Genomic DNA, 14,081 nt, shown 5'->3' on the forward strand with positions numbered 1-14,081 from the left:
GTTTCAGTAAGCTGCCTGAAATGTGAGAGCTTAACGGCCTGGCTCCTGTTGACGGGCAGAATATAACGAGGGACCTTTGGAGGACGAGGGAGAAGGCTACGTCACGGGCAGGGCGGGGCGGGGCGGATCTCAAACGCCGGAACGGTTTTATCAAGAGGGGAGATCTATCTTTGTGTTTTTAATGATGACATCATTCACTCCTGATCACTCAGAGGGAGGAGAACAAGGAGTAACACGTTATATTAACTACACTTGTATTAGCCGTAATAAAGCATCAACAACGGCTTCATTCATAAAGAACAAATTATAAAGCGAAAAGTCTATTAAGAATGATTCATTTAATAACTGTTAGGCTGTGTCCCAATCCTTAATTAAGTATTTACAAAGATATTTGTTCATCATGAATTAAGTCCTTGTTTATGCTTTATTAAGGCTATTAACGTGTAGTAATTGTTAAGTTGCACCGGACAATGTGACATGAAGATTTACCTAAATGTAAAACACTTTATTCTACAAGAGCTATTCCCAAAATAGTATGATCCATCAATAAATAAAATATGTGTCTATTTTCTAATTCCTCAAGTAATCTTGACAAAAAATACAAAAGTGAATGTACACATACTATATATACTGTGAGCATGTTAGCATGCTAGCATTTACAGACTTGTGTTGTCAACATAAATAATTGTACATTTTCATAAATCTTCGATTGTAAGAATATAAATGTAATCTTCTTTGAAAGCTTGAGCTGAGTTTCACAATTAAATAAAAATACACACGTTTCTCACAGATGACTGATTTACAAGTCGCCTTTAGCTGTGGAGGGGATGAGTAGAAAGAGCACGAGCAGGCGACCCGAGAGCTGAGAAAGAGATTCAGAAAAACGTAGAAACATCTTTTTGTTACAGCAGTGCACATTCAAGTCGCTGGAAAAATAAACCTGCTGCTTTAGTCTGCTGCGGACAAATCCCGTTTTTTAGCCTGATTTCGAAGCAGCTCCCGTCGCTGTCCACTGGCGTCTCGTGTCGGCCTTTTCAGCAGTAAACCGACCAATAAATAAGGTTGAAAAAGATGTAGGACCCGGGGAAAATCATCCTGGAGTACTTGTCGATGGCGTGAGTGTTCTGTATGATGTTGAGCCCTCGCATGCTCTTCTTCTTCTTGGTGTTGGTGGACTCGCTGCTCACGGACAGGTGCACCACCATGTGTTCGGGCTTCTCGGGGACCTCGTGCATCTCCTCCCGGTCCATGTTGGGGGGGTCCTCCGTGTAGCCGGCCAAGCTGTTGGTGTCCGCCTCGCTGTAGGTCCCGTCCAGCATGGTCATGGTGCGGGTCTGGGAGATGCCGCACGTGCAGGGTAAAGACTGCGGAGGGAAGAGAGGGGGAACATGTCACGCGTACTGTAAAAAGGAGACTTATTGTGCAAAAGCAAGTGTTTCCTCATCAGGGTTTTCTCAAAGTTGTATTTTGATTGATTCTTGTGTATTTGAGGACCGTATTTCCCGCACTATAAGGTCAATGAATGGTCTATTTTCGATCATTTTTCATATATAAGGCGCATTAAGTGAAACAAACCACACAGAATTGCTTTGAGGTCAGTAAGCACAACCAGAATTAATCCATATATAAGGTGCACTGAATTATAAAGTGCACTGTCGTTTTTTTGAGACAACAAAAGGCTTTTAAGTGAGCCTTATAGTGAGGAAAATACGGTAATCCCGCTTTGTCCAGCAACTGAGGCTCAGACAAACCTGTTTTCACCTTCACCTTACATTGTTCCAGATTAATCAAGGGATGCAAGGGATGTTTGAATAAAATAACTAGAAACTTGTGTTGTTTCTGGTAGTGTCCAGCCTTAAGCTAAGAATAAAAGAAAAATACAGTTTTATAGTATATTATTATTATATTGGAGTCAGCGATTCAAGTTGCACATTTGACGGTTGGTGGTTTTTATCCCCTCTGTTGAGACTGAAGTCTGCACACACATTCACTTCATGTGGACTTTGTGGGGACCAAACATCAGGTCCCCATGAGGTAACTCTTACAATATTAGATCAATAACATTGTCCAGGTAATGAACGTCACTGAAACGTCACAGCTTCAAGAACGCAATCAGGGACACAAAATGGCACTCATTGCACGATTAGGTGTGTGAAAGAGACAAGCATGCAATATAATACCCACACGTTAAAGCAAATAAATAAATAAATAGATGGATAAATGAAAAAATAAATACATTAATTAATTAATCAAAATAAAAATTGCTGATCTGCGTTTGTGTGATTTTTGTAGCATTTCAACAACTGTGATTCTAAAGATAAGATGAGATAAGATAAACCTTTAATATCCACACAAGGGGAAATTTCGTGTTACAACGCAGTAGAAACAGGAGGAAAAGACAGATTATAGGAAGTTTCAAAAACACACTCTTAATAGAACTCTTATAAACAAAACAAAAAATTCCTATGAACAAAACAAAAAATTCTTATTAACAAAACTCCTCTCCTATCTTAATAGGGAATGGAGGGGGGGAAATAAAATAAAATAGATAATAAAATACAAAATAAAGATAATGAATTAATAATGATAAATAATAATGATAATAGAATAAAATAAAAATAAAATAAAAATGACTAGCACAAGACTAGGTAATACTATTAGCAGGTAAGTAAACCGTATAAAAAACGAAATAGAACGCTCTTATTTACAGGTATTGCACATGGTTGATTCAGTATTGCACATGAATATGATGGTATTGCACATGGTTACATCAGTATTGCACATGTTCAGGGCTAGCAGTGTTTGTTGTAGAGTCTGACAGCAGCAGGAAGGAAAGATCTGCGAAACATTTCAAATACAGACTCACATCCACTTTGGTCTGAAACAGGTCTATTACGAGACTTACCCTTGACTAAATTGGACTATAAGCGGTTACATAGAGTAGAATTGCAGGAAACATCACTTTTCATGTATTGGAAAAGGTATTTTAATGGGACTGTAAAATCCTTGGTTTGGGTTGCCAGATAATGCGAGTTCCGACAAGGCCGAAGACTGTGTTCCTTTTGGAATCTATTAGCATGTGACTTTAAAAAGTTAACTCCATTTCTTATAGAACAAGGCTGTTGCCAATGCCTTGGGAAATTAGCATCCTGATGAGTTTTCATGCCACAAAAAGGTGCTTTGCATATTGAATCAAAGTAAGACCTGATGGAAACTTCAGTCTAATATCAACAAGGGATTTTATGTCAAGAATCAAAGAGAATATATATATTTTTATTGTGTTCCTATTGTAGATATCATCCTTAGTACAATGTTTGACCGGAATTTTCATTTTCAAACAGCACCTGGCTGCACGATTTTGTGAATCGTGCAGCCAATTTGCGAATTTTTCTGTTACAATTAGATTTGCTTTTCCTGTTTTCAAACGAGGATTCAGCTCACATTAAACCGCATTCATGAGCATAAACGTCTGACTAACATTTGAACAACATTTGAACAACAATCCCAAGCTTTTCCCAACACGTTTGTGGAGCTACTGGAAAATGCATTGTCCACAAAAAGACTGGACATACTGTTCTTCATCACCTACAAAATGGCAGCCTTTTATGATTCATTTGAATTAATTCATCCCTACTTTCTTTGCTGTAATAGAAAGACGCAGCTAATATGATTAATGTTTTAGCACGGCCTGATTTTTGTCTTGAAAAAGATGTCTGATAGTGTTATCTCCCCAGCGCAGCAGCACTCCAAGGACATGCAAATGATTTAACTGATGTGCTGGAGTTAAGCCTTCCCTCAAAAGACCTATTACTAATGCATAATAATGACAAATAATCCATTTGCGCTGCCATTACGTGACACGAAATTGACAGAAATAATAATAATCATTCCTCTCCAGTTGTTTAGACCTGTTTTACCTGTCCCAAACGTAGCATATCTGTGTCCCACTTCCATCCCGCGCCCACCGAGACCGTATTATTCCCACATAAGCCGCTCCGACCGCGCCCGGGCGTGAGGAAATCCTGCCCCAACGGATGGAACCACGCACCAACTCGAAGAGCGTCACCCCAAATGTAAAATAACTCCAGCAAACGCGCTTTTTCCTCGATCGTTTCACTAAATATAAAACCTTTCTGCTTTTGGGTTCGTCCGGCCTGGATACCTTTTGACCTCAAATACTGGGCAGAACACAAAAAAACATTTAAATACTTTGTGCCGCATGCAATACAGAGATGTCTTTCAAATCAGGTTAGAAATTGGGGCGAAAATCAATAACATCTCAACTGTTAAAAGTCTTGATTTACGCTTCACAACAACAGTCGACCTTGAAACGACCTTCTGATGGCAAACTAAACTGCCACAGAGCTCCTGCATCCATTGTTGAGTTATTGTCATGAAATCAAACCTTAAATAACAATGCATCTTAAAAACAAATCAGATTTAACATTAGCAACATTTTTTTTTACGTTTATTTGCTTTGAAAGACTTTAGATTGTGTAGATTGTGCCTTTAATCTGCAAAATCTGGACGTCTGATTCACTTTCCACCTTCTAATGTCATCAAAAAGTGGCCCTGGAGATGTTTGGGAGAAATACACCTTGTTATAAAACCTTAGCATGTAGCGTTTACTGATATTGACAGTTGAAATGATGTGATCTTGATAAAATAGTGAAAACGTTGACTAACTTTTGTACTTTTCAATTTAAAAAACACAAGAAAATCATTGGTGCAACTATACTTTGTGATTATATTAAACAAATGATTACGCAAATGCTGTTTTTAAGTGATGATTTCTCTCTCTCTTGCTTCATTAATAGGTACACCAGTTTGATAAAGGTTTTGAATCGTCATGAGGTAAAACATTTTCCCAAATAAAAACCCTTATCAATGCAGAGGCACATTTGAAGCTTAATCAATGAGCGCTTTGACTCAACACTAGTCCACTGTAGTTGAAGAAATCCACTTCTCTTGTCAGTCTGGATTTTTGCTTCTCTGGTAAAACGCTCCGTCGTTCTTCTGCCGTTGATAACACGCCCATCCCGTAAAAATAATCCACGATCTCTGGAACGCGGATAACGTCTGATACTTGCAGTGCTGTTAGTTTCAATGCAAAAACCCAGCAGCCATCGCTATGTCACTTTGGGTCATGTCGGTGCGATTGTGTTGCCTCATATTTAAATTACACTTAGATATCAACAAATCCTTCTGTACATTATGTCAAAATCTTGTTAAGTTGAAGATTGTAATGTTTGGTGTGTGTAGGTGCTACTTTAAAGATGGGCTGCAATGTTTGTTAATAAGTAAAATACAGCTTTCATTTTTTCGAGTCTGGACGGTTAGTTTTGACCAATGACCAAAACATATCACGAGTTAATTTGGCCAAACCCGAGAATGCGCCATAGCAACCGGCATGGTAACCGGACGATTTAACCGCAAAATCAGTGACGTAACACCGGTGACATGCTGTAGCCGACCCTCATTGTTCTCGTCTGAAATGTGCTAAACAGAGCGTAATTTTACATTTTACACGACTAATCTTGCAATAACACGGAGATGTGTAGCGCTGCACTGGTCTAAAGAGGGAAACGGGCTCTTTGAGGGGCCCAAACGGAAGAGGAGAGGACGTTTTTGGACACGATTTGTCCTGGACTAAGAGAATGTTTTGGAATCCCAGCTCGGTGATGTGTGGCTGTTCCAGTGCTATTGCTGATCATTATGTTTCTATGGGATGAAAATGCATCTGAAGAACAGCCTTTCTAGTTCCAGAGAAATCTATGGATGTGAGAGGATTAAATGGATAATTTTGTCGTTTTCACACATGTTAAAAGTGTAATGGACGATTTTTCGTCGATTTGAGAACTCAGGTGGAAGTGCACATGTGCACTCCCCATGTGGACTGATACAACACACGTGCATTTGTTTATTAGCGCGACGGAGCGCATCGCATCTCTCGTCTCCCGTAGATTTCCGTCTTCTTCTGAGTCAGCTCGAACAGTCTTTCTCCGTCTTCATTTTGCCCCGTACACTGAGGGAACTATATTATGATAGATCAATGCGCTTAGACACGCGGAAACGTGCTGCTCTCATGCGGACGAGCCACACGCGGCTGCAGGTGAGCGGTAGGTGCGTTTTATGATTGATACGTGGCAGGACTAATCGGCAGTCCACGCCACGAGGAAATGAGACTCAAGATTTGGGCCAAAAAATCGTCCATTCCACCTTTAAGAGACAGAACTGACCAGAAAACAAACAAAAAAAATGTTTTGGCTGCAATGTCTCGCCTTAATGAATCCAATTGTTGGCCAAATCTTATTTCTATGACCCATCACATTGACGTGAAGTGCTCTGTCTACAGAGCTGGTGTGGTTCGGGACCTGCAAATTGCCTGTTAACTCCGGTGCACCGCGGTCGACGAGGGCAGATTCACTGGTCAAACGACTGAGCAGCCAAAGATAGACTTCAACAATACACCGATAATATTACTTCTCATAAATCTGAACTGCAGATTTCTGCCTCGCTGTTAATGACTATTAATAAGCTTTTGTTGTTCGATGACATCTGTTCTTGATGGCTAAACATCTGTTTCCTTCATGTCTCATCAACAGTCCCAGTTGGAGGCCCATAAAGCAAAGAGTCGTGCGCATTATTACCGCATTTGTGACTTTTTAATGCTTGGAAACAGTCTCTTTTGTGTCCTTTACCTGCGAGCGCGCCCTCTCTCTCATCTTCCTCTCCCTCCGGTCCTGCACGGTGGACAGGTAATTGACCGCCGCGTACTCCAAGACGGACAGAAAGACGAAAACGAAGCTGACCCAAAGGTAGATGTCCACGGCTTTGATATAGGACACTCGGGGCATCGACGCGTTGACTCCCGTGATGATGGTTGACATGGTTAAGACTGTGGTGATGCCTAGACACAAAGGGAGAAAAAATGAAGGAAAGCTTTAAATATGATGCAATATTGCGCAAAAAGGGCCCTAGCTGCACTCACAGCGGGGGGCAAAGCGTTTCAAGTCATACTCGGATCAATTGTTTCGGAGACTCTGCGCTTAAATAAGGAATTGTTGACGCAATATCAAATTGGTTGTTTAAAAAAAAGGCAGTTTGTAATTTAATCTCGAGATGTCGCCATTTTAAAAAGAATTGTTTTTCCCAACAAATAGATAGAGATAAATACAAGCTCCAGCCATAAGAGGGCAGAATGGTTACTACTAAAGGTCTTTTATCTAAACTGAACATAACGTTTTCCCCTCTACATTGGAAAAGCCATGAGCAATATACTTTACTGATTTATGTGTTCAATGTGTATTTAAGCGTACACAGAATAGTCTTTGCTATTGCCTCTCTGAGTTCCAAGTAGTCGTACATTTGACAGTAAAACATTGCATTTTTTATTAATACGGTTAAGATAGGATAAAGTACACTTAATTGTTCTCTGCATCTGACCCATTATCAATGCCAGTAGGGAGCAGATAGGCTTGGTCAGGACTTGGTCAGGACTTGCAAGAGTACTAGCCACTGTGCCGCCTATAAACAAGTTTTACATTACTCTGCATAATGAAATATTTAACTAAAGTACCTTCAATACATCCAGAACATGTACGAAAATGTGCCATCTCTGGAGGTTCACAACACAAATAACAAAACACTACGTACACGGTTTACAATTCACAAAACTTGCTCCCATTAAACCCTCTCCATCCGCCCAGAGTACATTTGCTGACAGAGTTTATGAAAATGTGAGTATAAGTACGTATAATAAGTATAATGAGTATAATGAGTATAGTAGTCATTCGTCCGGGAGTGAGCCGTTGCAGATGTATTTTTATTTCTATACAAACACCATGAAAGGCGTGCGTGCTGCTCGATGGCGGAGTGGATAGCACACGTGCCTGCCATCACGGCTTTAAAGTTACTGCGTGTCTTTCCCCAGTCTCATCCCCTCTTCACGCTACACTGTCCTGTCCGATAAAGGCTACGAGCATTCTTACTGTTAAGTCATTTCTTTTACATGTTTGAACTTCTTCCAGTTGCTTACACGGTTTTGCCAGACAGTAGTAGGGGGCCCCGCCTGAGCGTCATCTGCTTGTCGCCATGGAGATAGACACGCTTTGTGCCATGCTGTGAAACATCCCGTGCAAAGGATAAGGAATAACATCTCCACGAAGACAACCAGGTGGCAAAAACCCCTCCACCGTTACAAGTTACACGGCGCACCTTTGATGACGAGAGGCTACACCCCTGAACGAGCAGGTCCCCGGTTCAGTTCTGCTCTCCCAGAACGCAAAAAGCCTTGAAGATATTTCAAGCTGCAGAACGAGCCCGGGCGCCGCGCTCAGCAGGGGCCCCCCGTAAGCGGAGTCATAAGCAGCCCGACCGTTTCAAACAAGGATCTGTGACGCAATCCAATACGTTTGATAATTCCTCCTTTTATGTTGAACTTATGTAATGCCATTGTCCCGCAAACAATGCCGCCACAGTTTCAGACCAAATTGACAGTAACTCTTCCAGAGCGCTGTGAAAGTAAAGCGCCAATTTGAATGCAAATCCATTCTGAAAATCCCAAAGCCAACTGTGCGTAAGTCCCTGTACCATTTGACACGACTGCAGCTCCCGGGCCTTTTGGTGCACTAAAGCTTCTTAAAAACAAACTGCAGAGACCCACTGAGGAACTTTCAGCAGAACTATTTGGACGGACGGATTTAAGCAGTTGGGGAAGAGTGTGGTAATGATGAAAGTGTCACCTAAACTACTACTACTGCTACTACTACTACTACTACTACTACTACTGCAACTGCTTCTACTACTAGCTATTTTAATCAATGTATTCACACCGCCGAGTTAATGTTGCTTCATTTTGATTAGTTTTATTTACTGTATTTTCTGGACTGTAAGTCGCACCCTTTTTCATAGTTTTTGGCCGGGGTGCGACTTATACTTATACTTATATTTATACTTATATACTTATACTCCGGAGCGACTTATATGTGATATTACTTGTTATTTTCACACTTGCAACCTTATTTCATACTCCAGTGCGACTTATATATGTTTTTGTCTTCTCTATTATGCATTTTTTGGCTGGTGCGACTTATACTCCAGTGCGACTTATAGTCCGGAAAATACGGCGATTTTTTTCTCAGTTTGCTGCATGAAAGGAAGAGACTCGGGGGCATCAACCACATACGTGCAACGCCCCCAACCCCTGCACCACCAGCAAGAACAGTAATCAGTATCAGTAATTCATTTGACATCAAGCAATCCGAGTATTACTTAGATCACTTTTAGAAGGAGCAATCGGTAATCAGATCACACAAACTTAACAAAGATATCGCCGATATTTACCACTACTTTACTCGACTCTGTGCCTGATTTAGAGACGTTTATTGCTGTTTATTTAGAATCAGAGGGACATTTCTTTGATGTTTTCCCCCCTTTGTCTCTAGCAGCTGGATATGTTTGTTGTTCATTTTTTTAGGTGGTAAAAATATAAAGAAGGATGAATAAATTGGAATATGCAAGATGAAAAAAAAATAAAAAACATTCTGCTGAATCTTACAACATGCGTTAAAACCTCACAGCATGAGGTACAAACTAGGCGCCGTTACCCTTTAAAGAAAGAATAAACCACGGCGATGTTTGTGTATGATTTTGTGCACGCTGTTCAATATAGAACATACGCAGACGTGTAGGAAAACGCTTGTGTTTGGTTTTGTTTTTTTACCCAAGGAGACTCGGGCTGGCACGGCTCTGCGGTCGATCCAAAAGGAAACCCAGGACAGCATGACCATGAGCGTGGCCGGGAAGTACGTCTGAAGCAGGAAGAAGAAGATGTGGCGACGCAGGGTGAAGTTGATGTACAGACGATTGTACCAGCCTGGAAGAGAGAGAGAGAAGGGGCGGGGTTAGCACAGGACGGGGGTCTCGACTTCAAACTTCTTTACCTCCGTGAGCTACTGTCACCGGAACAAAACAACCGTGAGATATTTATTCCTGTTGCGAAAGCCAGAGCAAACTGTGATTTCTGTTCATCTCAATATGTAATACAGACTAATGCATTATAGTGTATTTATAGTAAGTAACCTCAACAAGAGGCCCATCGGCTCACGCAAGGTCAAGATCAGCCTCGGGTGATCCACGAGGAGAGGACTGACCCGAATGCCCTCTGAGACCCCTCCCACCTCCTCTGAGACCCATCCCACCTCCTCTGAGACCCCTCCCACCTCCTCTGAGACCCCTCCCACCTCCTGCTCTAGGGCTGGACTGTGTAAATATTCAGACGGTTCTTTGTGTTTTTGAAACTTTATGTATTTATATCGTGCTTTTCCACCTTCAAGGCCCTCACAGGTTCAACAGTCAAGTTATTTGTTAATAGGCAGATCCACTACAGGACAGGTGGGTCTTTGAATAAATCATAGGTTATTTCTTGTATTCATGTGCATTTTAATTAGACTCTTTTAACAGGTCACTGCCTATTCACTCGGTTGCATGATGTGATGTGATTTTATTTGCAGTAATTGACCCCTCAGGCGTAGGAGTTTAGCTGCATAGCCCTTGGCACTTATCGTCTTCACGTCGTTCCTTTCCTTCCCTGTGGACAGAGCAGCTCCGGGTAACACTTGTTTTTATCGGGACTGTTAAACTTTAGGGTTAATGTTGTATGTAAATCTATAACTTTTGCAAGATCGAGTTAGACTTCCGTTCGTTCACTCTTTTGCAGCTTTCTCCATGAATTTTGGAAATCTCTTGGCGAGCTACTCAAAACGGGGCGAGCTCCAGGTTAGACCCTTGGTATAGGGAGACAAATATGATGATGATGATGATGGGTGCATTGTCTATTGCTTGGAATCAGGTGACATCACGTGTAGGTGCTCAGACAGCACTCAGACTTTCTACAGTTTGATACGTAACAAATTGAAAACACCAAAGTCTGACAGAAGATTTTAAGCTCGTAAAACATCACCTGACATATTCTGAGAGCGTGGATATTGTATTGTCATGATTTCTTCATTGATCGAAGGCTTTTCGGTTTATGCCTTGAATCATTATCTAGAATGTTATAACATGAAACACCAATGTCAAGGAAACCAAACGCATGCTGAAAAGTCAATAAAGGTGAAAGAAATGAAGATGGGTTTGTTTGGGAGCAGGAACACAACTTTCACGCCCCTTCCTGCGGTTGCACTATTTAAAGGCAGTATGGACGATTTTTCCGCGATTTGAGAACGCAGGCGGAAGTGCACATGCGCACTCCCCCGTGTGGACTGATACAACACACACGTGCGTTTGTTTATTAGCGCAACGGAGCGCATCACATCGCTCGTCTCCCGTAGATTTCTGTCCACTTCTGAGTGAGCTCGAACAGTCTTTCTCCGTCTTCATTTTGCCCCGTACACTGAGGGAACTATATTATGATAGATCCATGCGCTTAGGCACGCGGAAACGTGGGGACGAGCCAGACGCGGCTGCAGGTGAGCGGTAGGTGCGTTTTATGATCGATACGTGGCAGGACAAATGATTTATCCACGCCACGAGGAAATATGACTAAAAATTTGCTGAAAAAAATCGTCCATACCACCTTTAAGCATCCATGTCACACACGTCAGCGTTTGTGACTTCGTGCCCCTCCCTCCGACTCTCTTCTAATTATTCTCATTTATGTCCTTGACGGGGGGTCCGGAGCCCAGGAGCCAACAACTATCATTGTCAGAGGCCCCAAAACTGCATCAATTTCTGTACATTTGTGTGTTTCTACGTTTCTCATATGTCAATTAGCATCTTAACGAGGGTTTGGTCCTTGCTCGTGAAATGCATGAAATGTACTTTAACTTTAACCGACGTGTCCCCTGTGACTCACTTTGCCACGTTTAAGTTAACACTATGTTCTGGACATGAAGCTCGTTTAAAATAACTTACTTTGATGACGGTATTTGATGAAAAATTCAGACATTTTGGTGGCACAGTAGCAAGTAAAACTTTATCTCAGGCCCTTTAATCTAAAAGAGGTTTTGAAGTGTCTCTATTGAAACTCTTCTCTCTTTTCTTTTTCTTTATCAAAACAGAGCTTCAAGTACTCTCTGTATTTTCATGTAACAAGTTTAGCTCGACTGAGAAATAACATATAAAGCAAAATGTTTTGGTCGTGATATTACAGGAGCTCATTGAGATCTTTTAGAGTTTCAAATGGTCAAGGTTTTGGTTCTCATTAGATTAGCTAAATTCAGATTAAAAAAAAAAAAAAAGATAAGTGGCGAAGATATTAGTGATATTAAAGGAGAATTATCTAAGAGAGCGAATTCTATGAACATTATCTGTGTTTTGAATTGAGTTCTTTTACCTGTTTAAATGGTTTTGTTTTGCCCCTGAAAAAGAGGGGTTCGACCTCAATGGGTTTTACCTGGTTAAGCAAAGGTTAATAAAATAAAACTTCATCAGTACTATTAAACTATGTCAATAAAAATGCCACCAGGCCAGGTTACAAGTCAGATCTGCGACCCAGCTCACCGTAAAAATACTTCTGCTTCAATTACCTTTTTCTCTCTCTCGATAAAATCATCACAATTGCAATATGGAAAAGTTTTACACCATAATGAGGAACATTCCAGACAATCTTGTGCAACCACCACCAGAAAGAGCACCTTTAATCAGCTCAAATGGAGTGAATAAACCGATACGTTCTTTATTACGGCCCTCTCTCGAATGAAGCGCAGATGTGTTTACAGTCGGGAGTATCGCCGCGTCCCGTCTTTGCCGTACCCGTGCTGCTGTAGAAGGCCAGTCTGGACGTGGTGTGGAACTTCTGAATGAGGAACTGTGAGAGCGAGATCCTGTCGTCCGTGCTCAGAGACTCGTCGCCGCTCTTCCAGTACAACATCAGGTCCTCGTCCGTGTACGCGTCTGGAAAACACACCAGAACACACACACCAGAACACACACACCAGAACACACACACACACACACACGCACACACACACAGCGCTGATTATTATTTATGTGGTTTATTCAGGATGGTGATTATATTGACTTTATTGGTTCCCATTCATGATGAGTTTGACCTTTAGTGAGAATTGACTCATTCTTAAAGCCTTTAAGAATGGGTCAATTGTCACTAAAGGTCAAATGAAAAATTACATATTGCACCTTTATGTTATGTTAAAGGTGCAATATGTCGTTTTTCTGTTGGAGGTCAATTGTCACTAAAGGTCAAATGAAAAATGACATATTGCACCTTTAAGTTAACTGTGTCATTTTTTTGTTGGAGGTCAATTGTCACTAAAGGTCAAATGAAAAATGACATATTGCACCTTTAAGTTAACGGTGTCATTTTTCTGTTGGAGGTCAATTGTCACTAAAGGTCAAATGAAAAATGACATATTGCACCTTTAAATTAAAGGTGCAATATGTCATTTTTCTGTTGGAGGTCAATTCTCACTAAAGGTCAAATGAAAAATGACATATTGCACCTTTAAGTTAACGGTGTCATTTTTCTGTTGGAGGTCAATTGTCACTAAAGGTCAAGTGAAAAATGACATATTGCACCTTTAAGTTAAAGGTGTCATTTTTCTGTTGGAGGTCAATTGTCACTAAAGGTCAAGTGAAAAATGACATATTGCACCTTTAAGTTAAATGTGTCATTTTTCTGTTGGAGGTCAATTGTCACTAAAGGTCAAATGAAAAATGACATATTGCACCTTTAAGTTAAAGGTGCAATATGTCATTTTTTCTGTTGGAGGTCAATTGTCACTAAAGGTCAAGTAAAAAATGACTTATTGTACCTTTAAGTTAAAGGTGTCATTTTTCTGTTGGAGGTCAATTGTCACTAAAGGTCAAGTGAAAAATGACTTATTGTACCTTTAAGTTAAAGGTGTCATTTTTCTGTTGGAGGTCAATTGTCACTAAAGGTCAAGTGAAAAATGACAGATTGTACCTTTAAGTTAAAGGTGCAATATGCACCTGCTTGTCTCCATGGAGAGTTTATAGCTTTGCCGGAAATGTTCCACAGTCTGGCATTAAACGTCTAACTAGCTGCATGTAGATAAACAGGCCACAGTGCCAAGTTACGGACCAGATCTGTGGAAAGG

General features: G+C 40.9%; 1 protein-coding gene across 1 annotated transcript in view; it reads right to left on the reverse strand.

Annotated features, from left to right (window-relative positions):
* Positions 1-430: 430 nt before the first annotated feature.
* gabrr2a (gamma-aminobutyric acid type A receptor subunit rho2a) overlaps positions 431-14,081 on the reverse strand; it is a 100,546-nt gene continuing 86,895 nt past the window's right edge. Inside the window, exons 6-9 of the mRNA XM_072458411.1 lie at positions 12,757-12,897; positions 9,725-9,877; positions 6,702-6,910; positions 431-1,364 (exon numbers count right to left, since the gene is read on the reverse strand). Coding sequence (XP_072314512.1) covers positions 1,035-1,364; positions 6,702-6,910; positions 9,725-9,877; positions 12,757-12,897 — 833 coding nt within the window. The 3' untranslated portion in view covers positions 431-1,034. The remainder of the gene's footprint in view (positions 1,365-6,701; positions 6,911-9,724; positions 9,878-12,756; positions 12,898-14,081) is intronic.

This window comes from Eucyclogobius newberryi, unplaced genomic scaffold (genome assembly GCF_026437365.1).
Source record: "Eucyclogobius newberryi isolate DKJ021-1_F unplaced genomic scaffold, fEucNew1.0.hap1 SCAF_21, whole genome shotgun sequence".
NCBI classification, from domain to species: Eukaryota; Metazoa; Chordata; class Actinopteri; order Gobiiformes; family Gobiidae; genus Eucyclogobius; species Eucyclogobius newberryi.